General features: G+C 40.7%; 1 protein-coding gene across 2 annotated transcripts in view; it reads right to left on the bottom strand.

Annotated features, from left to right (window-relative positions):
* Positions 1-25,736, bottom strand: part of PRKG1 (protein kinase cGMP-dependent 1) — a 1,242,789-nt gene that overhangs the window by 1,152,873 nt on the left and 64,180 nt on the right. The window contains exon 1 of one of the 2 annotated variants that reach the window (XM_032312293.1): positions 4,871-6,162. The exons of the other annotated variant lie outside the window; for it this stretch is intronic. Within the exon in view, the coding sequence (XP_032168184.1) occupies positions 4,871-5,181 (311 nt within the window). The 5' untranslated portion in view covers positions 5,182-6,162. Of the gene's footprint in view, positions 1-4,870; positions 6,163-25,736 lie in introns of those variants that run through there. 2 annotated transcript variants of the gene reach the window in all.

Raw genomic sequence — 25,736 nt, 5'->3', positions numbered from 1 at the left:
ATGGTGTGCCCAGCTCTTCAGAGAAATACTAAGTAGCGGTGCCTGGAAGTGTGGCCCAGGAGAGCAAGGAGGCTGGCCACAGGGACTCCCGTGTTGCAGGGCTTGTCCGCAGTTTCATTATAAATCCCGGGGCAGGGGCACACACTTGACCACGTTCCAAAATAGCCTAAGAGGGTCTTAGCAACCTGGTCTCAGAGGTTTTTCTAAAAGCTCCCAGGACCTCCGTTTTAATGCGCAGGCCGTCCTGTCAAATGAACGCTGCAACTTCAGCAGGAAAGTCCATTAGGACAGCGATCTGTTGGACTTGAACTCCTCCGCCAGAACAAGAGAGATGAATTTCAGAAACCGACTTCAGGTTCAATTCTCATCTTCATCCCGGTCGCCTCAGTATGGAAGGAATCTGCCATGCGGGTCTGGGGCATGAAACATTATTTTCGATGAGGAGTGTCCGAAGAGAGTGGGAGAGGAAGTGGTTTCCTTTGGGAGAGGGGCTCCGTGTCTTGGCGCACTGGAACGTCTGCTGCTGGGTTCCATGACCCGCCCTCACCCAGTGGGGCCGCTTACAGCTCTCCTCCGGGCAGTGCTGGTAGGAGGTGCGGGGCTGAAGGGACTCTGGGAGATGCGGAGCTTTGCTAATGGGGAACACCAGGTGCTCGTCGGCTGGACAGTGCACGCGTGCACGCTCGTGCTCCCGGAGTGTTGGAAATAGGGGCAGAAATGCCCTCTTGCCTACTTTGTAAAATGGAAAGCAAGGATCGCATTCTCTGTGGCCTAAACTTGCTTTTCCTCAACTCCCACTATGACACTCTGGTGCGCCACTAGCTACTGTCATGGTGCCATGTGTTTGTCGCCCAGAGGGTCCTGTCCATTCCCACCGCGCCCCTCTCATCCCGAGCACCTGCCGAAGTCAAGCAGCCCCTCCTCCCCTCCACTAGACGTCCCCATGCCATGAAATTAGAGGGGCACGATTCTATTTTGCCATCTCTCTTAGGCATCTCCTCTGCGACTTAACTTACTCTCTGCTTTCTGGAATACTTACTTGTGTAGCATTAACGCCTCGATTCAGGACCTCCGTCCCCCTCATCTCTAACCCCTCAGGATAGCTGGACATGAAAAGTATTCAGCTGAACTGTAGGGCCCACTGCAATGTAATTGCTGCCTCTGAAAAATCTGTGTTTAATGTCTACCATCCATGATTATACTAAAATTCTAGAATTCTCTCCACTTATCACAAAATTTAACATACAGCCTTTAGGAAGATACTATTTCTCTAGAGATGTACTAGTTAGTGTCCAGGTTTAAGAGATCATATTCGACCTTGTTATAATTAATGCCTCCCTAAAAATAAGAAAATCCATTTCTTTTCACTCCCAGCTCTTCCAAAGTATTTCACAACCCAAGAGTGAAACATTACAAAACATATCATTGTTGTCTGAAATTCAGCTGCCTCTGGGGTGAAAAGTACCAGCTGAATGAAAAAAGTCAGAGACACTGACAACTTTTTATAGGAATTTAAGTCTATACAGTCCCACTGAAATGATATGCAACCCTGGGACAGCAAAATGGAAAGAATTTGAGAATATTTACAACAGGTAAAGAGTTTACAACATGCTATTTCTTTCCAGAGACTAAATGTTCTGACCTATTACAGAGTTTTCAGAAAAGAAATAGCATGAAATAAAATTACTTTAGAAGTTCATAAGAACATTGGGGAGGGTATGTGCTATGGTAAGTGCTGTGAAATGTGTAAACCTGGTGAGTCACAGACCTGTATCCCTGGGGCAAACAATGCATTAAATGTTAATTAATAATAATTTAAGAGAAAAAGTCCATAAGAACCATCCCATACATATAACCAACAGACTGATCTCATAAAATGAATATTTTTTATGTATTTTTTTCATTTTTAGGGGTTATTTGCTCAATTTATTTCAAAACATATGGCCTAATAGTTTTACATTCTCAAGTAGTTATGTGGTAGTAATAGGATAGAGTACCAACTTCTACATCAGTTCTTGGCTTCACATTCCTAACAGAGGAAGGATTTAAGGGCTAGTTCTACACAGATGTGAAAGAAACAAACAAGAACACCCCCACACACACACACACACACACACACACACACACACACACATACACACACATTCAGAAGGAGCTCCCGGCTGAGAGACAGCATTGCCTCCCATTCCCAGCTTATGGGGAAAATTCCAAACCAAAAATGTTAAAATGATGTGAGTTAAGAATTTACATTTTACCCTATTTTTAAATGATCAAAAATCATTAAAGAAAAGTTTCTCAAAATTATAATCCTCAGAGGGCAATCTCAGTAAGCAAATTGCATTTATCAGATAACTGAACAGAAGCTTAGCTGGGCAGTTACCTATATCTAATGAAAAGAGAACAGAAAATTCACAGGAAAGTGAATTTGAAACCCATTTTAGGCTATTTAGGTGGTTTCCTTTGAACTCGAACTCACTATGATCTGTGAGTTTAATAGGACTATACGTAAATTGCACTAAAAGCAAAATATAAAGACATAACCACTTGTTGCCAGTCCTCCTGAATAATCAGATTACTCAGAGTGAAATAAATTTAAATTCAAGCGAGTCTTCTTTGATTTGGCAAGTTTTCCTAATTCTTTGGGGAGCTATCTTGCACAATCATTCAAATGACATAAGGTATAATCATTTTGCATACAATGTAACTTCTCTTTCAAGAAAGGTACACTTTACCACTTAAGCCAATTTTATTCTGGTTTTCTTTATGTAAGTGTGAAAAAAGAACAGATGTTTTTCCAAAATTATTTAAGCTTGGAAGACATTCTATCCTTTTCTTCAATATAATCCTTCAGAATCACCGAAACCATCATGGTGATACCTTAAGCAGCTGATTTCTTTAAAGCATATTATTAAATAAATATCAGAACACACAGCATTGTTGCATAGATAAATGTTTATTATAACAGAATGGTGGGAACTATTTGCCACGCTAATTTCATTTTCCACCATGGACTCGGGGGAAAAAAATCTAGTTGTTCTACATGTTGAGCACCAAGAGACTTCTAAAACTTACCCCATTTCTACGGCTCATTCCCTACTACCAACATTCCTTCAGATCTTCTCTGATATAATGTTTAACTGGAGTTATCAGCTGGCTCGATCATGCTTCATTATAAAACCTATTAAAAAGGTCTTTTTATAAAAGCAGAGTTTTCTCTGTTACTCCAAAGTCCTGCAGGTACTAAAATGAGATCCTATGCAATGCTTAAAAATGCAGAGAGCTGTCTTTGAGTTATTTTTTCATTATGCAAAACTTGGCCCAGGAGAGATGGCCATGTACCTCGTTAGCTAAAACAGGCAAGCATGTCGGGACTGCAAATTAATTTACTGGAAGAAGTTGAAGTAGATGCGAGTCATTCATGTTCCTAAGGCAAATCTAAGCCTAACTGATTGGGGCAACTTACTGTCAGAATCTCCAAAATGTTTATCCTCATGGTTACCTCCCCACACTCTGGGAGAATACAAACTCCCTCTTTTTTTTTTTTTTTACAAACTCCCTCATAAGCTAAACCTGCAAGGGGAACAGCAGAAGGTCCATGGGAACCAACAAATGTAGGTATGACTCTTAAGTTTTCAAAAGTATCATCAGTACATGCTCAATAGCTCCCCAAAATCAATGGAGACAATCGGGTATTTATCCTTTCTCCTTAATTTCTTGTATTTAGGAAGTGCAGGGTTCCAAGGGAGCTTGTGTTCTTATGTAACACGTGTCATCCAGCCAGTGTGATGTAGTTGGGAATAGAGCAGCAAAACCTTTCATTTTATCAATTATGTCATTACCTACTAATTCAAAATACCAGTCACCGGGGTGCTCTTCCTCCTTCTATGTTAATCTCATGTCTCTGTCACTTTACTCTCCCTGAGGTCTCTGCGTTGAGAGGTGTATAACAAGTTGGATTCGATTTTCCTACCCAAGTTATGAAGCCCACTGACATCGGAACATAGTTCTCTAAACGCAAGAAGGATACCAGATTGGTTCCATCAGGAGCCAGGAGTAAGGCAAACAATGTGTTCACATTGTCAGTAAAGGTAGTGTACTTCTCACGCTTGACCCTGGGAACCTGCAACCCTCCGGAAAGTCTGAGACACCTCACTGGTAACATTATGCAAATTCCTTAAGAAGAATAAGCAACAATCTCCCTCGGATGGTATGAAAATATATATATATATATATTTTAATCAACAGACTGGGCTTCTATTTGTGGGCTGTGAATGCCATCCGATTCAGGAAATCAAAAAAATCTTCCCTTTTCTATGCGTCTTTCCTTATTTTTGACACTTGGACGAGGACAGCACGTTGGGGTTTGAGGGGTACCGGCGTGAATCGCCGGCATGTAGAGAAATCCGGGAGAGCCACACCAGCGGGGAAAGTAAGGGTGGTATCAGACGCATTTCATTTCAGGTCTGATGAGCCTGCATTTAGGATTTTCCGGCTGGGCAGGTCTGCCAGGGCATCTGGGAGACGGGGTTTTTATTCCTCTTCTCACACTCACTCACTCACACGCACACACATACACAAACACACAGCCAGACACACACCTGGGGCGCGTTCAAACTATGTGCGGTGGGTGGTATATATGAATGTGTATGTCTATTTCTTTTTAAATAGCTTGACATCTGACAAAGACACGAAGGCAAACGTAGGTGCAGCGAGTGTGCTCTGAGAAACGTGCACAGCGCGCGAGAAGCGCCCGTTAGAATGCACCATCTCCGAGCATGAGGACAGACATGGCAAGCGCGAGGGGCGGGGGCCGACACACAAGACAGAGACCCGCAGCTCCCCACCGACAGGGCGCCGCACCCCTGCTTACTGTGGGCTCTTGGGGTAGAAGGGCAGGGTCACATGGCTGAGATCCTGGAGGTCGAAGGCGGTGGGCTCGGCGGAGATCGCCTGCCGCTTGGTGCGCGGCTCGCCCTGCAAGGTGCCGGCGCTCTGCTTCTGCGCCTGCTGGGTGGCCGGCCGGATCACCGAGCGGTACTTGTCCAGCTCGTTCTGCAGCTTCTGGATCAGTTCGTCCTTCTGATCCAACTCTAGCTCCAGCTCGTCGATGAGGGCATCCCGCTGCCTCAGCTCCTCGATCTTCTCCTGGAGCGCGTACTGTAAATCCCGCAGGGTGCCCATGCTCCTCCGGGCCGCCGGGGCGCCTGCCTGCCGCTGCCGCGCGCCTTGGGGCTTGCTCCCCTCTCCGGTCAACTTTCCCCAAAGTCGCCGCCGCCTCCCGAGTGCAGACGCTTCCTACTCGAGCCCAGAGCCAGCCCTGGCTTCTGAGCATGCCCAGTCCGCCGCTCCGGCGCCGACTTTCGGTGCAGCTCCCACTTCTCGGGCCGCCGGGGAGGCTGAGCGTGGGGACCGCGAGACAGCAGGTCCAAGCGGGGACTGAGCCGCGGCGCGACGAGCGCAGGGCCGGAGGCGGGCGCAGGGCGGCGGGTGCCGGAGGAAGCGGGCGCTGCGCCTGGGGCTCCTGATAAGCCGCGCGGCGGGGCGGAGCGGGCGGGCGCGCCACTTCGGGGTGGGGAGGTGGGGGAGACGCTGGGGAGGACCCCGCGACAGACCCGGGAGGCGCCAGCCGGGGGGACCCCCCGCTCAGCCCTCCCCCTCCCTGCCCGCCCCGGCACCCCGGCCTCGAGGCCGCTGGGCTACGGTCCTGGCCGCGTCTTCGGGCAAGGCGGGCTCGGCATCCGGAAAGCCCCGGGGTCCGGAGGTGCTCTGGCCGTCGGCCTCCCCCGCAGAGGCTCCCGAGCTGCGTGGCCGCGCTGTCCCCGCGCTCACGCCACCCTTCCCCCGCGGAGCGCCGCGCACAGGTGGCTAGCGCCGGAGAAGAAACTTGCCTCCCGCCGGAGAGGAGCCCGCGCCAGGAGGGGGGGTTCCCTGACGCGCAGGTGCCTTTGGGGAAGGGGCGGAGGGGGGCGGGGCTTGTGGGTAGTCGCCCCAAGCGGGGCCTGCCTCCGCTCCTGCCCACTGCTCCCCTTTCCTCCCCTTCCAAACTCACACGGAGGAACTCTTGGGCAGGTCTGGGCCCCGAGAAGGCCGCTCAGCTCCCCCTCCTACCTGAGCTAGTGTCTACGGAAGAGTTTCTGGCTGGGCCTCGTGTCTTCCATTTGCTTAACTTAGGGTGAGGGACCGGAGGGGGGCCGGGGGAGCAGGAAAAATCCATGCCGAGCCCAAAAAAGTCCATCCTGAACTTGAACTGTATCTTTAAAAATATTCCTTCTGTGACAACCAAGCTGTTAGAACGGTCTCCTTACACTTGAATGGCAAGACTCAAACTGTGAAGATCAGGGGGAGCCCAGATGGGCTGCAGAAAACTGTGCTATCCCACCCCCCCCATCCCCCTCATCCCTGCCCACTTAGTATTTCCTAAAATGATGACAATCCGGTTGCAGCTCTCTGTGGAGGGGGAATTCTCCCATCATCTGAACACATGTTTAGAATCGACAAGTATTTACTTGCTACTCACCTAAATTCTTACTATTTGTCTAAAACTTTATGAACTCGTCCAACTTTATAGCCTTTATTAGCGCCCCCCTAATTACTATTCCTGAGCACTCAGTGTTATAAACCAATGCTCTATGTGGCCATTCCTTAACACTACAAGTCCATACAAAATACATTAAAATCGAATTGTAATCCAGAACTATTCCCTGGAATCTAAACTTAGCCAAGAATGAATATATTGGTCTCAAAAAAAAAAATTTTTTTTTTTTTTGCTTTTACTTTTGAATACACAACTATCTTAGGTATCTGAGCTAAGAGAAAAAAAGGAAAAGAAAACAAACCAGCTAGCTAATGGCACATTAACCAACTTTTTCATTCAGAGTGTATCTGTTTGTAATTAGAGGTAGGCATGACAAAGGATATACAATCTTAAACATTCTTCCACTCAGGTCATGACCTAATGCTCTTAGCACAGGTGATAAAAGACACTTAATTTTTCTTCTTTTCCAACACGGACAGGCATTTTCAGAAATGCACTTATTTCAGAATGTAATATATAAAGTGGATAATCCCCGAAACAGTCTCATTTGTAGTGAACAGACCATGAGTAACTCACAAATACTGACAGCAGTGAAATAGTTCCGAATTGTTGTTTTGATTAAAACTAAATCAAGCAGAAGGCCTGTGGCTTGTATAACTGATTCTATTCTAAAAAAGAGCTTCTGTGACAATTTCCTGGTCCCAGGCAAAAGGCCAAATTCTTACTTTATTTAACCTATGGGGATTCTTTAATTCCATGGGAAAATGTTTTCAACTAAATGCCTTTTTCCTATAGATCTATATTGGGGTCCCCCAGGTCAAGAGTTTATATCTAGAAATATATCAGAAGCAACGTACAGGGGATATCTTTAAGGTTCATTTGAGGCCTAAATGGAATTACTTAATGTCTCTGGGCAGCACAAAGCAGAGAAGATTCTTCATTTGTAGAAAGCCTGTCTACATGCACAGAAGAAAATATACAGTATTTTGAATAAAAGTGACGTTTCTTTACACTGACTCATGTAAATATTTTTCAGTATGTAAACTATCACATCCACATGTAACTAGAGGAAATATCCATGCTACATTTCATTCTTGTGATACAAAATGTATCCCATGAGGAATCCTACCTTGAGAGTCAGAAGTCTGTTATAATGCATGCAAAGAAAGTAAACGGCCAAAACATAAGACTATTACAACTCACTTAACACCTCTAAAAAGTATGTATATAAAAGTATGTATATAAAGCATGTATATAAAGATGTACCTGGTTGTATTAGCCTGTATTATGAAAAGAATAATTTAATCCCCCCCCCTTTATAATTACATATGCAAAATCCAGAATTCTCAACTTTTTCATTCTTGAACTCAAAGTAAATATTTTAAGTAAGTTTTGCAATGATGTTCTTGACCGGTTGTTTAGATCTTAAGGGGCGCGGTTTTCCATTTCAACCTTTTGAGGGATCCCCATCTATTTTTTAAAAGCGTCTTTTGGATTGTACTTGGTAAATGCTGGAAACAAATTCTAAGTGAAAAAGCAAGGTCCTGTAGCTACATTTCAGCAGACGAATGCACTATATGTCCCATGGTAAATGAAGTTGGTGAAACTGTAAAATCGGAGGTCAGGCACAAGCCTATTTCCTGCTTACTCGGAAGTGAGTACACACATCTGAAATGGAGTGGGGTGGCATCTGCTGAGCTCTCCCATGCCCTGTACCATGGGGTGAGGCCTCCATGGCATATGCTAAAACACGGAGCAATGCAAGGTTGAAGGAGCTGAGATTATACTCTAGAATTCCACAGTCAACTCACAACTGGCTCTTTAGCTGGTCTCTCTTTGTTCCCACCCTAAGAGAAACGATGTTCCAACAGTTGCCAGCCCCACCTAAGGCACACAGATGCTCTTCAATTTCACACCACCCCTTATGATGGAGAATACATTGTATCATGCCCGCCTTATTCAATGTCGCAACGATCTAATGAGGCATTGGATAATGCAGCTTCATCATAACACTGGCTCTTAAGAAAATGAAGTCTGGTGAACTTATCATCCTTCACAAAAACCATAATTAGCCTCAAAAGGACGCTCATCCAAGTGTCCATTCCACTGATGCCACATGTTACGGAAGAGTCCTATGTATGAAAGCTTCTGCCATTCCATGTGCATATCTTGAGTAGAAACAAACAAAACACAGCTGAGCTTTTTAGGTGATGGAGGTCACCCCTTACAGAAAATTGCCACGGGTAGCAGGTATCCCCTAAGAAACAGGAAAGTGACAATTACTGGTACACATGCTGGCATGCTCCAAATTGCTAATCTCAATCAAGGCCACAGTAAAAATAACTTCCCTGAACTCTTAATGCATGACTGGCACTGCTTAATGTAACCCCACCAGGGAGTCTATTACTACTTCCACTTACATCTGAAAAAGTGGAGGCAGGGTATCACCCACCTGATGAATGGCAAAGCCTGGATTCGAATCCAGACCATTGGATACAGAGATCAAACTCTGACTCCCTGCCCCTCATTATCTTCTGCAGGACTTCCAACTGTTGCTAAGGTTCTGATACTCTATCCAGAGAGAGAATAACACCCTTAACATTTTTAGCCTGACTTGGGGAGGTAGAAACAAGAAAAATTTGGAGAATTCTGAAAGAGTGTGAAAGAGAATTTTTAGAAGTTCTTCTTCCTCAAATTGTCATCACTCCAGCACCATTCCATTCTGGCTGAAGGTGCACCCATCCATCTGGGATTGTCCTGGTTTTAATACTAAAATCGCTTAGGACTATCCTGGTGTTAAAGTTCAAGTCCTAGGTACTCCCTTGGTCCTGGACAAACTGGGACAGTTGGTCACCCTATTTAAGTCAGGATTGCTGGGCTTTCCTACGTTATCAACATTTTCAAATTTTGCTTTCAAAGTTACAGACAGAAAAGTCAAACCTAGGAAGATCTGGAATGTTAATACTGGCTATTTTAGGCACAGTACAAATCCACTTACACATCTGTGTTAATATGTTCTGAGGAAACAATCATCCTCTCTCAGTGCATGAGAAGACACCACAAGAACTGTCTTTGCACTCCAAAGGGCATGAGTTAGATGACAGAATCTTTACTTTACTTCAATAAATTAGAGATTCTAGGCTCTCCTTTTAGGCTTACCATTTTTTTAAAAGATTTTATTTATTTATTTGAGAGAGAGAGATACAGCAAGAGTAGGAATATGAGCAGAGGGAGTGGGAGAGGAAAAGCAGGCTTCCCTCCAAACAGGGAGCCCGATGCGGGGCTCGATCCCAGGACCTTGGGATCATGACCTGAGCCGAAGGCAGACGCTTAATGACTGAGCCACCCTGACGTCCCTGGTTTACCATTTTTATAAAAATCTGGACTTCAGACATATTGGCTTTCTATGCATAAAGCACAATGATTAAAGCACCTGCTATCTGATTACCTCCTACAGAATCAGATGATTCTTATGATTATATCTGGTGGCAGATTTGGCCATCAGGGATCCATATTTAAATGGATATAAGAAAAAATTCTCATGGTTTGGCTTTTTAGAAGTTAAACTTCCGTGCATGATACATTCTGCATGGAAAAGAAAAAAAAAAGCCATAAACCATTAATGATGAAAAACTTACTGCAGAGATTTGGAAAGTAATAGTGCATTGTACCATAATTGCTAATGTGCTTAGAGTTTAATACCGAATTAGTGTCAGGCCTAATATCAGTTGAAATGCATTCTTATATTCCACAGCTTAAAATGATGGCATGTTATTATGGAGCCTGAAGTAGTGTTCATGAAAACCCATGCACTGTCTGCCAAAAAAGAACACTTCTCTGGGCTCTTCAGGAAGCTGCCCATTTCCAAATAATGTCTCCAAATAATGGAAGAAATGAAACGTTTTTAAGAAGAATAGAGTTTGGTTTTCCATATTTTTTTTTCATGAATGGAGAATTTTAAAAAGCACAAAATGGGACTTCAAATATTTTATTCCCAAAATATTATTTTGCCATATTTTAAACCCAGTGAATGTATATATGAGTAGGCAACATTGTAATATCTCTCCTGCCTGAGTAAATTTATTTTTTCAGTTCTATTCTCATATATAAATGTACATCTTTTCATAAGTTAATGCATCAGTATTTTTCACAGGAAAGTAAAAACTGTTTGAGGAAGTAATTTTGCATTTGAGAGCGTATTTGAAATCAGGTAGCTTATAGAAGAAGAGCTCCGACAGTCAATGACTTTTGGTTGCCGCTCTTACTTTAAATTGCATTTAACAGCAGAATAAAACTCGGCCATTTTCAGTCTACATGTTTTGTAGCCAAAATTGAAAGTAAAAACTAAAACCACATTTTGCTACAGAACTTACTAAAATCGTTAAAGTAAGAAAGTACTGAAGATATAAGAAAGATAATAAGATAAAAGTTTGAGCGAACTGGGCTTTTATCGGTGAGTCAAATGAATGGATGAGGCAACAGAAAGGCAGCAAGGCATTTGTTTGCACTGTGAGAATTTCAGAGATCTGGAGGACAGGGGAAGTTGCAGCAAGTAGGGAAACATCCAGACATCTTCACCCTCCTGAACGTAATGGCCAGGTAAATAGCACCTAACTCCAAATTCAGAAAACTGTTGATTCTATGACTTTTATACAATCATCATGAGATAGAAATCCAGAAATCCATCTTTAATGATGGGCAAATGAAGTGGTAAGATGGTAAAACAAATGAATGTCATTCTAGGGTCAAGACATAGAACCTGATGATTATGAAGGCTTTACCCATGGACCAAGGATAGAGACCCAAGTGGGGGCCCAGGAGACACATATTTTCAGTATGCATTTGTAACCAACTGTACAATTACCAGTCACCATGCCCAATGCACATTTCTTAAAAAGATTTGGTAATTTCTTCCTGGTCCAGACTATATTTTTTATAAAAAATCATTTTTCAAAACCCAAAGCACAGGCATTTGATCTGGTAGATAAGAAGGCCCCACATAAATAAATATTAAATAGAGACTTTTTTACCCTTTTTTGGTATTAGGCAGAATATTCAGTGTCTGTCTTGAGTCACTGCATTATGTAAGAATGTTTTTACTCAAATATCAAAGTTAATTTAGGGAACTATTATGGAAAATTCATCTAAGTTTCCCATAGAATACAGTACGGCCAAAATTCTAACCATCTATCTTTCTTAGAAAAGCATCTATGTTGAATACCAATTTTAAGTGGAAAAAATGACAGGAAAATCTTTAAAACATTTATTTGTGGAATGTTAAAAGCAATTGCTGCTGTTAGGAACATAGAGAACATAGTGGAAATTGCTTATTTTCAGCTTGTAGTTTTTACTGGTCAGACCCTCTATCCTCGCACAGCAAGTAACATTCCTCCGGCAGTCACAGAGCTCAAGCTTACCTAATATCACAGCATTCCACATGCACTCCATTATCTAATTTAGTTACTTTCTGCCTCTATCATCAGCATTCCCAAAATACAGAGAACTAAAAGAATGTCAGCAGTTGCCAGGGATGGACACGTGGCCCCCTTCCCCACCTGCACCCCCCCAAAAAAGGGCAGCAAAAACATCCTTATTTTTTACTCATAATGGACAGCACAGAATTGTAGCTGAAATGTACTGCTGAGACGATGTAATCCAACATCCTAATTTTAAATTTAAGGAAATTGAAAGGCCAAGGGAGTCAAGTGACTCAGCCAAGACAGAAGCAAGTTTAGAACTGAACTGTGCCCATTCCCAGCATCCTGTTCTTAAAGTTATGAGATTCTTTCACTTTGAGCTTTGTGATTAGTGCACACAGAAACCTGATTCAGTTCTCGTGAAAATCCCACCTCCTAGCTCTTCATGGGTAATAACTGTTAAGGCCCATTGAGAACACTTCAATTTGTGCAGACAACAAAATCTATCAAAAGGCCTTTAATATTTCTAATTAGTTCTATTATGCCTCTCCTAGTCCTCAGACTGTAAGGAATTGTTTTTCCATGGAGATCTACTGGACTTGATGGTGTAGGGGTGTGTGTGTGTGTGTGTGTGTGCACTTGCACAGGCTTCCAAGTCAGGCATATGCCACATGTGTGAAACATAAACCACACCCGTCTAATCAACCCTCATTTATGTCAAAGTAGACGTGAGCATGTGAGGTGGATGTACTTGGGGAAATAGAGTAAACCACCTCGCTTACTTTTTCATTTTTCAGACACAGAAGCTCAGGTCAGGTCTCTTCCCATCACAGGGTTTTAAAAGTCTTTGTGACACAAAGGACAGCATTATCAAAACAGAGAAAATGGATCTCCCATTCTTATAAATTAAACCTAACATAGAACTCTCAAAATAGAGATGGTGACACCTGTTTGAATCCCTGAAATTGTGTCATCGGTCTTAGAACATTGGAGACAATTTTAAGGTACACTAACTTCAGACTATGCCAAAATATGATTTTGTTCATGGAGTACTCTAGGAATTTTTACCAAAAAAAAAAAAAAAAGATAGTAAAGACATATTTCAAAATGCATTGAAACATCTAGCATTTAAAAGCTTTCTACATTAATATTTTTCCTAAAAATATTTTTGTCCTTTCATATTCTCAGTATAGGTTCTTTTAATCACCGATCTATCTATACAGCCAATTTTTAACATATTATATGACTTCCAAACTCTGCAACCAGGGAATATCCAATTGCAAGAAATCAGAATAATTAATGAAGAAAACACAGAAAAACAAGAAGCAGCATATGGTAACAGCTGGTGGAAGAGTTAAACTCAGTGGTGAGTGAACAGCCTTGCTAGCAAGCCCATAACTCTAACTGAGAGCTCTCACCCATCAAGTGTATATACTATAATGTGATATTTCCTCCAAGGGTGAACTAAAGAACACTAGTTCCTTAAGAAAAGGGCAGAGAGGGGAGTTCCTCATAGTCAAAAATACTTGAGAAACCCTGAGAAAAGTTCAGTAAAGCAGGGACACCTGGGTGGCTCACTGGGTTGAGCCTCTGCCTTCGGCTCAGGTTCTGATCCCAGGGTCTTGATCTCAGGGTCCTGGGATCAAGCTCGCATGGGGAAATCTCTGCTTAGCGGGGAGCCTGCTTCCCCCACCCCACTCTGCCTGCCTTTCTGCCTACTTGTGATCTCTCTCTGTCAAATAAATAAATAAAATCTTAAAAAAAGGTTTAATAAAGCAGATTTCTTTCTGCATTATTCTATATAACTTATAAATTTCCAATATGGACTATGAATCTCCAAAATAAATACATAATAAATATACACAGTTGATTCAAACAACTATTTATGATAGTGAATTTTTTTAAAGATTTTATTTATTTGACATAGCATGTTAGTGAGTGAGTGCAGGAGCAGAGGGAGGGGCAGAAGGAGAGGGAGAAGCAAACTCCCTGCTGAGCAGGGAGCCTCCAGACATAGGGCTCCATCCCAAGACCCCAGGATCATGACCTGAGCCAAAGGCAGACGCTTAACAGACTGAGCCACCCAGGTGCCCCTATGATAATAAATGTTTAAAGGTAAATTAGACAACTTACTGAAAATCACAAGCATCTTCCCCCTCTGTGAGTTCCTCATCAGTACCTACATACACAGCAGGATCAGAACACACTGTCTTGATCCCACCAATGGGACTGTTGACCATCAGAATCTCCCCTTGAAAGTCACAATTCACCCAGTCTCTGACCACAGCAGACATGACAGAAGACCAGAGAACATGACAAATTTGGCACTCACAGGAAGGACTAGGCTCACCATTTGACCCACAATCACATTTCTTATCTTTCAAGTTAGGGTGAGCCACTGGATTGTTGCTCAGGCTAGGAAAGTGGTCAAGGAAAAATTACAATGGGACTGAGATCAGGAGATCAATTGATTAATAATTAATCACATAAGTTTTATACTGACCTTTTAGTTCTTATAAATCTCCAGGCACCAAGCAATTTCGTCTTAACATTTCAGAGTTTTTCCACTAGTGATTCTCTTTCTGCCTTTGAAATCCTTCACCCAACCCCTTTCATGACCTTAAAATCTCAACTCCCTCACCTCCCCATCACTGGTTCCACTGTTTGAGTCATTAATTCAATGAACTCATTCTTCCCTTCTCTCCTAAAATATCACTTCCTCTGATAATCCTTCTGAATCATCCCCCATGATATTTTCCCTTCTAATAGAACTTATAATTTATAATTATATATTCTTTTCAAGGATACTTGTTAAACAGCTATCTCATCATTAGGTGGTAAACTGCAAAAACCAAGGAACTACATCTACCTTGTCCACCAACACCCGGAACCAGTAAGCCCTCTCTCAATGTTTGTCTGTTGCACTGACTAAATGAATGGATTCGAGAAATATTTATCTAGTGTCTACAACAGACCACTGCAATAACAGAAAGCCTGCCCCTTTTTGCCTTTTCTCCATCAAAGATTAAACCATCAAACTGAACCAAACGTCCATTGACACAATACAGAGATGGACTTCCCTGCACGTGGGTGGCACTTGGAAATGCATGTGTCCTAAGCCCCCAACTTCAGCATGACCAGCCGAGGGGAACCTGCTCTGATCACAGGTCTTAGGTAGGTCACATGTTTGTCTGCTTTTCAAATAGCACCTATTTCCTATGTTCTTCCTGGACATATTTGTGGTATCCGAAGTCCCTGGACAGTTACCCCAAATGTGGACCTAACGACTCACAGCAACCACCATAGGCAAAACCTTTGAAACTACAGTATGTGTGTGCACCCACGAAGTATATATAGTAGAGATGGGGGGGTGGTTGAAATATGGTGTATATGTGTGTGGATATATGGGTGTACATACACACACACACACACACACACACACACAGAGTTAACTCTTGAATGAACTCAGGTGTGAAATGCGTGGATCCACTTACACGTGGATTTTTTGGATATAGTCCAATAGTATGTGAATGTAGTTTCTCTCCCTTATGATACCTTTTTTTAAAGATTTTTATTTATTTATTTGACAGAGATCACAAGTAGACAGAGAGGCAGGCGGTGGGAGTGGGGGGGGGGGGGGGGAGGGAAGCAGGCTCCCTGGCGAGCAGAGAGCCTGATGTGGGACTCCATCCCAGGACCCTGGGATCATGACCTGAGCTGAAGGCAGAGGCTTTTTTAACCCACTGAGCCACCCAGGTGCCTTTCCCTTATGATATTCTTAATAACACTGTCTTTTCTCTAGCTCACTTTATTGGAAGAGTACAGGATAGAACACATACAACAAACAAAATACGCGTTAGGCTATTTATGTTATCGGTAGGGCCTCAAGACAACAGCAGACTATTATAAACTATCAGTAGTGAGTCAAAAATTACACATGCGTTTCCGACAGCATGGGGGTCAGTGCCCCAACTCCCATGTTGTTCAAAGGTTGACTCTGTGTGTGTGTGTGTACTGAAAATGGACATAAATAAGGTAAATACAATTTAGAAGTGAATACAGGTAATTTCTCAGTAACAAGATAGTGAAAGGTGACATGAAAACTATGACACCATGGTTTTTGGACAACTGATGCTTTAGCTCCCCATAATTCTGCATGTCCTTTCTGTAACATAATAAATTGAATATATCAGAGGCTTAGTTTAAAACTTTTCTTTATGCAGGAAAAAAAAAAAAAACCACAGATATCACTCCTTGATATCTTTGCCTGCTTAAGTCCCATGATAATGATTTTCGACCTGTCATCTTGAGCACTTCTAGCAAACAGTTATTTCTTGATACCCAACCACTCTCCACCTTTTCAAAATGCACCTAGAAAATCTGCAGGGAGCAGATCGGTGGTTGCCACAGATGGGGGATGGGAAGTGAAAAAGAAATGAGTGAATTGTTTGTTTTTTTGTTTTTAGTTATAATTGAAAAAAAAAAAATTGCACCCAGACAATCAACTGTCTCGTACTTTTAATCACCATAATCCCAGAGTCTTTCTTACTTCTAGGCTTATAATACACTGTCTTCAAGGTTCAGTGCTCTTTCATATAGCACAGGCAAGGTCAATTCTGCAATTTCTTTCTTCTCTTTCTTCCCAAGCCCTAGCTGCTACTTCCAAAAAGCTGATGGTCGTGTTGGGAGTGGGCCTGTTTTTGTGAGAATCCTTCTGGATGCTTTTCCACACCCCCCAAAAGCTATTCATGTTATCTGAGAGTATTTTGAAGGCTGATGTTTCCGATCAAGGTGCTTGTAAGTTACACTGGTGCTGATTAACTAGCCTTTGTATCCTAACCAGTCGCTGCACTGACAAAAGCTTCAGAAGTTCTGATGGAAACAGAGTTCAAATGAAAATCAATCCTCCCAAATATTTCTCATCCAATAACTTAATTTAGAAAGTAGACTTATCTCCTTCTCCTCTCTCTTGTTCTTTCTTTTGCTCTTTCCATGGAATGCAGAATTGGCCCTTCCAAGGAAATCATAACCTTACTACCACTGAACGCCAAAGCGCTAACCTTTGGGGGCTAGTGATAATCTCAACGTTAAACTGCTGTTCAGTTAAACCCAAAGACAGAAGTAGATAGTTTGTTAATGCCAAAAAAGGAGTACTTCTCAAGTAGATGGTTCCTATAATTTCAAAAAGTTGGCAAAAAGCCTTCCTAAGTTCTCCAAATTTACTGCACTATATAGACTTGGTAAATAAAGGTAATTTTTGACACTGACCAAAACCAAAGCTGGAACTTTTCCTATGAAAAGTAGAAAAGGAGACCTCCTCTTTCCATGGAAGAGAGTCAGATTTGGAGACAAAGACTCAAAGCTTTGTATACATACACCGACAAATTTGTTATAAATGAAGACTTTCAGTGCAATTATTTAATGCTGCCTCAGAGTCTGAATGGGAATATAAGTTTCTGATTTGCTAAATCAGCAATTTGCTGATTTGCTAAATTTGCTAAATCATTTGTTAAAAATGATGTGAATGTAAAAACTTTCTTGACATTGCATTCCTTATCTCTACTGGTTCTTATTCATATTTTTTTTCCTAAGAAATAAGAGTCCTCTCATTTCAGTTATCATCTTTTTGGAGACAGGATTTCCTAAGAGAAAAATATATGTACAGACGATCAATGTAACTAAGCTTTATAAAAGAAAAAAATCTTATTGACAGAAGTATATCTTTCTTTATAATAAATATTTTTCTCAATTAAAAATAATATGCTGTAGAAAATGGGATCTAATCAAAATTTTCATTTGTCACTTTTTAAAAGTACGACGCTAAGCAAATTGTGAAACTTACGCTTCTCCTTTGCATGGTTTATTTCAAATATATTTCCATAAATAGTACACAGCCTCAGCAAAGAGTACATTCTTCACATTTTTCCCTCGGCTATTAAATACTAATTTCTGAGGGCTAAAATCCAGAATTAAAGGTACAATTGCACCCTCTACTGTCCGAATTTTCTATTCCACATTGAGCTAAAAAAACTTTGCATGTTTCTTCAACACATAGGTTATAAAAGTAACAGGCAAACCCTGTTGGCTTCCATTTGACATTAGGTAGTAGATCTTCAAACAATTAAGCTATTTGTTAGAACTTCTTTAGTTCTAGGACTGGAAACTGGACATTTATACAGTTGCTGGGACCAAGGAGATTCAGAAAACTGTGATTCTCATCAAAGTACTAGAAATGTGAAGTATTTATTAAAGGAGAGGAAAAATATCAACTCTCAAGCCAACAACTGGCCACACTTCTAATAGCATAGAGAGTATCCCCAATTTTTCTCAAAAAAAAAAAAATCAAATTAGAAATTAAAAGAAACATTAGTGTTGTTCTAAAACCATACATTGAAACTCCAAAAAATTAGTTTTAAGATCTTATTTTCAATGCCTTAAAGACTATAAGTCAAAATTTATAGCTTATGTGTCCCTTTCCTTTCAACCTATTTTCGTTGTCTTAATTAGACAGTTGTTTGATATTTATTCAAGAGATTTCTTACCAATTTCTATTTCTATTGCTAAAGAATTAGCTTGTTGCTGGCAAACCCACCCACTGAGAGTAACTAGAAAAGCTAATTTCTACCCCTCACCACCCCTGCCAGCAAAAAATATTTAAGGCAAAAATGCCTGAACAATAGGGTTTGAAGGGCTAATATCCGGGAGAAGAGCAAAGTCCAGAGAGGTAAACCTATCATTCAGCATCCTTTTGGAGGCATTTACAAATTGGAAAACACTCCTAAAGAGGATAAATAATGAAGTATGCATTAGAGGCTGAGAGGCTAAGAAGCTGACAATGCTTCTAAATGTCTCATGGGACCAGAGGAACAAGAACAGGAGTTCAAGCCCAACTAGTTCAAAACCACGAAGGTCAAACCTCAACTGCTAACAATCCAGTATCATTATAATAAAGGCTGAAACTGCCCATTGAACCTGTTGGATCCATAACGGGGTTAAGGTGGTCCACTTTCTCTTCAAGTGCAGAAGTGATGTCTCTCCTCAGCAGAGTCTCAAATGACCTCACATTGTCACACACAACATCCGGGATTCAATCAGAAACAGGTACACCAAGAGACAATAAAACAAAAGGCTAAGGGGGAAAAAAAAAAGCATACAACAAGAGCAGAACCATGGGAATCCTGCTCTTGAAACTACCTGATAGGCACTTTTAAATACTTGTGATGAATATGTTTAAGGGATATGATGAAAATGTTGGTAATTTCAAGAGAAAACTGGAAGCTATAAAAAAAAACCTGGCATTCTAGAACTGAAAAAAATTCAGTAGCTGTATTTTAATAATTCTGTAGTTGTGCTGAATGGCAGGAAATAAAATTAGTAAACTAGACTATAAATCCAAAGAAAATAGAATAAAAAGAAAAAAGAGAAAAAATAATTAAAAAAAAAAACCAGATGGATAAAAAGGATGTGAGACATGGGATCATAAAGAAAAAGTCTAACATCTATGTAATTGGAGTCCCCAAAGGGGAGGAAAGATAGAAGGACAGAAGCAATATTTGAAGAAGTAATGGCTATGAATGTTTCAAAACTGATGAAAGATCTATCAAGCTACAATTTCAAGAAGCACCATAAGCCACTAGCATAATAAATAGAAAACAGAGAAAGACAAACACATATAATGCCAGGTATATCATCATAAAACTTCTAACAATCAAAAATAACAGAGAAACTCATATACTCATCACCTTCAGAGAAGCTACCATAAGATTAGAGTCAACTTTTCAGTGGAAACAGAGAAAGTCATAACCAACACAGTGGTTAACCTCAAAGAGCTGGAAGGAAAGAAATACACCAACATAGAGTTCTATACTTGGCAAAAATACCCTTTGCAAGTAAAGGCAAATAAATATATTCCGGGGAAACAAAAATGAGAGAATTTGTCGCTAGGAGATTCACTGTAAGAAGACACTAAAAAATATTCTTTAGGGGGCCCTGGGTGGCTCAGTGGGTTAAGCCACTGCCTTCGACTCAGGTCATGATCCCAGGGTCCTGGGATCGATCCCTGCATCTGGCTCTCTCTGCTCAGCAGGGAGCCTGCTTCCTCCTCTCTCTCTGCCTGCCTCTCTGCCTACTTGTGATCTCTCTCTCTCTGTCAAATAAATAAATTTTTTTAAAAAATCTTTAAAAAGAAATATTCTTTGGAAAGAAAGAAAGTGAAAGTAGATGACTGCAATAAGATGTAAGGGGAAAACTACCACAGAAAGGAAAAGATAAAATATGAAGCTACATCTATATGAACGATTGCTGCATAAAATAATAAAAACATCTAACATCTAATAAGAGGAAAGGGAGGAGGGGATTAGTAGGGGTAAAAGTGTTGTCATGATGTCCTTCAATGGATTGAATGGATAAGAAGATATGGTCCATATATACTATGGAGTACTATGCCTCCATCAGAAAGGATGAATACCCAACTTTTGTATTGACATGGACAGGACTGGAGGAGATTATGCTGAGTGAAATAAGTCAAGCAGAGAAAGTCAGTTATCATATGATTTCACTTACTTGTGGAGCATAAGGAATAACATGGAGGACATTGGGAGATGGAGAGAAGTGAGCTGGGGGAAATCAGAGGGGGAGATGAACCATGAGAGACTGTGGACTTTGAGAAACAAGCTGAGGGTTTGGAGGGGGGCGGGGGGATGGGTGAGCCTGGTGGTGGGTATTAAGGAGGGCATGGATTGCATGGAGCACTGGGTGTGGTGCATAAAAAATGAATGCTGTAACACTGAAAAAAATTAAAAAAGAAAAAAAAGTATTGTCAGGCATGGGACTAAGAAGTAACAAAAGTATTTATCTTTAAATTTTGCTAGTTCAAGGATACATTGCATGTTATAATTTCTGGAGTAAGCAAGTATAGAAATAAAACAGGTACAATCAAAAAATTGATGGACAAAAAATGGAATATCAAATCAAAAAGGAAACACAGAACCCAAATAGTAAGATGATTGATTTAAGCCAAAATGTGTCAGTAATTAAACTAATAAATAGATTAAATACTCTAATTACTAGACAAAGACTGTCTGACTGGATTTAAAGAACAGAACTATATATATCTTATAAGGAACAATTTTATAAAGGAACAAAAAAGGTGTGAGGTAAAATTGTGAACACAAACCAAAAGAAAGCTGATATAACTTTACTAATACCAAGGGAAATTTTAAGAAAATAAACACTGTTAGAAGAAGAAGAACATTACAAAATAATGAAAGGATTAATTTATCAGAATGGGATCAGAAATCTACATTTATATGTTCTCAGTAACAGCCTCAAAACATGAAAAATGAAAATTAATAGTGCTAAGAGGAGATATAAATTCACAATCTTATTAAGAAATTTCAACTTATCTCTCAGAAACTAACAGACTAAGCAGACAGAAAATTCATCAGGATATAGATGATCTGAATAATACACATAACAAACTTAATTACAATCAACTTACGCCCATATCACAGAACACACTATTTCCTAGGGCATAAGCATGTTTTATTAAAACTGACCACATGCTAGGCCATGAAACGAGCCTCTGCAAAGCTCAGAATATTGAAATCATGTACTGTTACTGCAGAGAAAGTAAGCTAAGAATCAGTAATAATAGTAATCTCAATAGATACAAAAAAGATGTCATAAAACTAAAATCCATTCATGATTTTAAAATGATCTAAAAATTCAACATAGAAAGTACTTACTGATAAAGGAGATCTGTTCAAAAAAAAAAAAAAACCTACAAGAAATCTCATACTTAATGGTGAAATATTGAAAGTTTTCTCCTCATAGCACAAAAAGAAATGGATGCCTATTATCACCACTCCTACTCAATATTATAATTGAGGCCCTACACACTGAAATAAAGCAAAAATAAATAAATAAATAAATAAAATACATAAAGATTCATAAAGATTAAAAAAAGATTACATACTTTTGGATAAGTTCTATATCAATATTTTAGATAAGTTCTAAATCAATACATAAGTTTAACTACAAATGTTAGAATAAGTAAATTTAGGAAGGTCAGGGGACACGAGGTTAATACGAGTACTGATGTCTCGTGTGAGTCCAAAAAGCACTCACCATAAGGAAAAGAATTGATGAAATGAACCACACTAAAATTAGGAGATTCTTTTGATCAAGTGACATGATGAAGGGGAGTATCTGCCATTAACACATTTGTCAGAACCCACAGAATGTTTCCACCACAAGAGTGAACTCTGACGTAAGCTGTGGACTTTGGGTGATGACGGCGGCTCATCAATCATACCCAACGTCCCACTGTGATTCAGGATTTAGTATGTAGGGGCGGCTGTGCGTATGTGGAACCAGGGGCTATCGGGGAACTCTTTGTACCCTCTGCTCAGTTTTGCTGGGAACATAAAACTGCTCTAAAGAATAGTCTATTTCTTTAAAGATACCATCAGGAGAGTTAAAAGGCAAACTATAAAATAGGAAAATATATTGATAATATATATTTAATCAGCAAAAGGCTTATCCTCAGACTATATCTGGAATTCCTAAAATTTAAACACAAGTTCTATAACCTCATAGAGAACTGGGCAAAACACCTGAAAATTTCAAGTATTTTCTAGTGGGACTGGTGACCAGGAAATGGCAAAATTTTAAGGCCTTTGAACAAGGAAGACAAACTAATAGTCAATAAACATATGAAAAATTGCTTAGTTTCATTAATCTATAGGGAAATTTAAACACAGTGAGATACCACTACATATCTATTCAAATGACTAAAACTGAAGAAAAAAAATCATGACAATGAAGGTTAGAGAGTTTGTGAAATAAGGGAAATTCTCATACCCTACTAGTGGGGGTATAAATTGGTATAGCCCCTTGGGAAAGCTGGTGGCAATTTCTGCCTCAATGGAACTACATGGATCCCCAATTCTCTAGAAACGCGAATCACAGTGATATACCCAACAGAAATACATAGATAGCACATGATATGTGCAAGGATATTCATAGAAATGTTATTTGTAATATACCCAAGTTGGCAACATCACAGATGTCCATGAATCCTTACATAGGACAGAAGAAAACACAAATTCCTGAACATGCCTACAAGCAAAAACAGCAATAAAACTCATAAACAATACTCAGCCAAATAAACCACACAGAATGGTAATAAACATATCATACGGTTCCTTTTTTTTTTTAAGATTTTATTTATTTATTTGACAGAGATCACAAGTAGGCAGAGAGGCAGGCAGAGAGAGAGAGAGAGAGAGAGAGGAGGAAGCAGGCTCCCTGCTAAGCAGAGAGCATGATGCGGGGCTCGATCCCAGGACCCTGGGATCACGACCTGAGCAGAAAGCAGAGGCTTTAACCCACTGAGCCACCCAGGCGCCCCATACGGTTCCTTTTTTTATAAAATTCAGACATGAGCAAAACAAACTTATGGTGAAGATAATGGTCACTTTGGGGGCAGAAGGCAGGAGATAGCACAAATCAGGCTTCAGTGGGGATGGGAAAGTTCTAAGTCTTGATCTGAGCAGTGGTTATTATTCAGATAATTCATTAAATTATAAACTTATTGCTCATGCCCTTCTCTCTATATGTGTTATCCTGTATTAAGAAAGCTTAAGACAAATGCTTTATTTAGCTTATTAAGATCAACATCTGGCAAATAATTATTGCATATTATTTTCAATACCTACAAGTACAAGGAATTGCTTTAGATGATCAAAGACTCCAAGTCTATTCCACTGTCATCATCATCATTATTATTATTTTTAGAGAGAGTGTGAATGGGGAAGGGAGAGGGAGAGAATCTCAAGCAGACTCCACGTTGAACGCAGAGCCCAACACTGGGGCAGGATCCCAGGACCCAGGATCATGACCTGAGCCAAAACCAAGAGTCAGAGGCTCAGCTGACCAAGCCACCTAGGTGCAGTCCTCAACTGTCAAATATTTATATTGTACAGTCAGTTGTTAGATTTGGACAATGAATTAGATATACATCCTACTCTCAAAACAAAAGACATAGAGTTATCTATGTAAGTTAATATTATACCTTGACATGTGTGTGTTCATAAGTATACATACCTATATTCATTTAACATATACTTTCAAAAGTATCTTGATTTAATATAATCTTAAATGTTTCCAAAAAATAGTTTATTAAATGTGCATAACTCAGGGACAATTTTCATATATATATTTTTTTCTTTTCAATAAATTAAAGGAAAAACCTGTGGTAGAAATGTGCCTTAACAACTGGAGTAAAACAGGAAGTTTCCATTTGACCTCAGCTCAGGAGGATAATGTAGGATCTGAAGAAGTGGGGGAAGGAAGCTGTTCCGAGGGGAGAGGAAGAGCGTCATCAAAGGTGCAGCATGGGAAGGTAGACCCGAGACTGGGGGTTCACTCTGGATGGAGAGCAGAGGAGTGAGTGGGTAGGTGAAGAACACACTTGGGAGAGCCTCGGACCTCACCGTGATGAATGTGAACCATGCACCTTCAGGAATGGAAGGAAAGCAAGCCACAGTTTTGAGCCTGGAAACGACGAGATCAGAGTTGTGTTTCAGATAAGTTCATCCCAGAGCATGGCATGCAATGAACTGAAGATGGAAAAGATGGGTCAGAGACAGGTTAGGAAGACACAGCCATCCTAAAGGGTAACACAAATATAGAATTGAGGACAGAGAAGAGAAGGCATGGCCAACATCACCTGTCAAAAATGTCATTCGCTCCTCAGTATGAGCCTTGATGGCTGAATTCCCGAATAATGATCCTTTAACTGCTCAGTCAAGATCAAGCACCCATATAATCAGGGACAGCTTACTAAAAAAGTCAACTCATCTTATAGAAAGTCATTTCTGAGCCTATCTAATCTTTCCAGAGCCATGGCTCCCTTTCCATAAAGTACTTTCCCTGTAATCACAATTAACACAGACATCAGGCCAAGGAAAGAGGTGGAAGACAGGTAAGAATTCTTGAACATCCATGGAGGAGGCACCGTGTATATAATTCCACCCCATCCTTACCCCCCTGTAGGACAACTACGGCCCCTTCGTAGCTACCTAGGCCAGTCCCAGAGCCCAGGGCTCCAGAAGTTTCCTTGTGTTCCCAGTCAACTACTCTAAGCTAGTGAATTCATAGGTGCTAATTCTTTGACACATAACTTTGTTGGCTCAGTTTCCCCATTCCACCATTTTTTGAGCCAGGGACTTAATTCAAGTAAGAGTTGGCTGTGTTTGATGCAGAGCCAAGAGAAGAGAAAAGGAGACATGGGGGTTGGCTTGGGACAATGATGGAGCTCTCAAGAAGCTATTGGATGGAAAGTGGGGAGGAGCAGGGAGTAGTATCATAAGATAAGGGGTTGGAAGTAGAAAATGGGATTTGTAAGTACCCCCACTTTAAGAATGCTTAAAAAAATCCAGACAAAGTTCTTTTAACTAGCTTGTGCTTGTTGACCTGTTCACTTGACCTTACACTGAAATTGGACCCTGTGGATTCTGACTTCCTAAGACTATAATGTATACAGTCACCTGAAGGAATTGTGATGGTACAAGAAAGAAGTTTAGATCTGTTTTTAATGGAGGAAGAGGAAAACCTAGGTTGCATTTTTTAAAAATATTTTCCCCTTGGTTGCATTTTAAATCAACCCATCGAAGTTGTTGACCACTCTGTCCTCCAACTCTGATTTTGTACAGCAGTTTGGGGAATAGACCACAACTGAGCACTGATGAAGCTTCACGTGCCATTATGTCCCCATGTCA

The sequence above is a fragment of the Mustela erminea genome, chromosome 14, assembly GCF_009829155.1.
Source record: "Mustela erminea isolate mMusErm1 chromosome 14, mMusErm1.Pri, whole genome shotgun sequence".
Lineage (NCBI taxonomy): Eukaryota > Metazoa > Chordata > Mammalia > Carnivora > Mustelidae > Mustela > Mustela erminea.
This window is presented reverse-complemented; position numbering and strand designations above follow the sequence as displayed.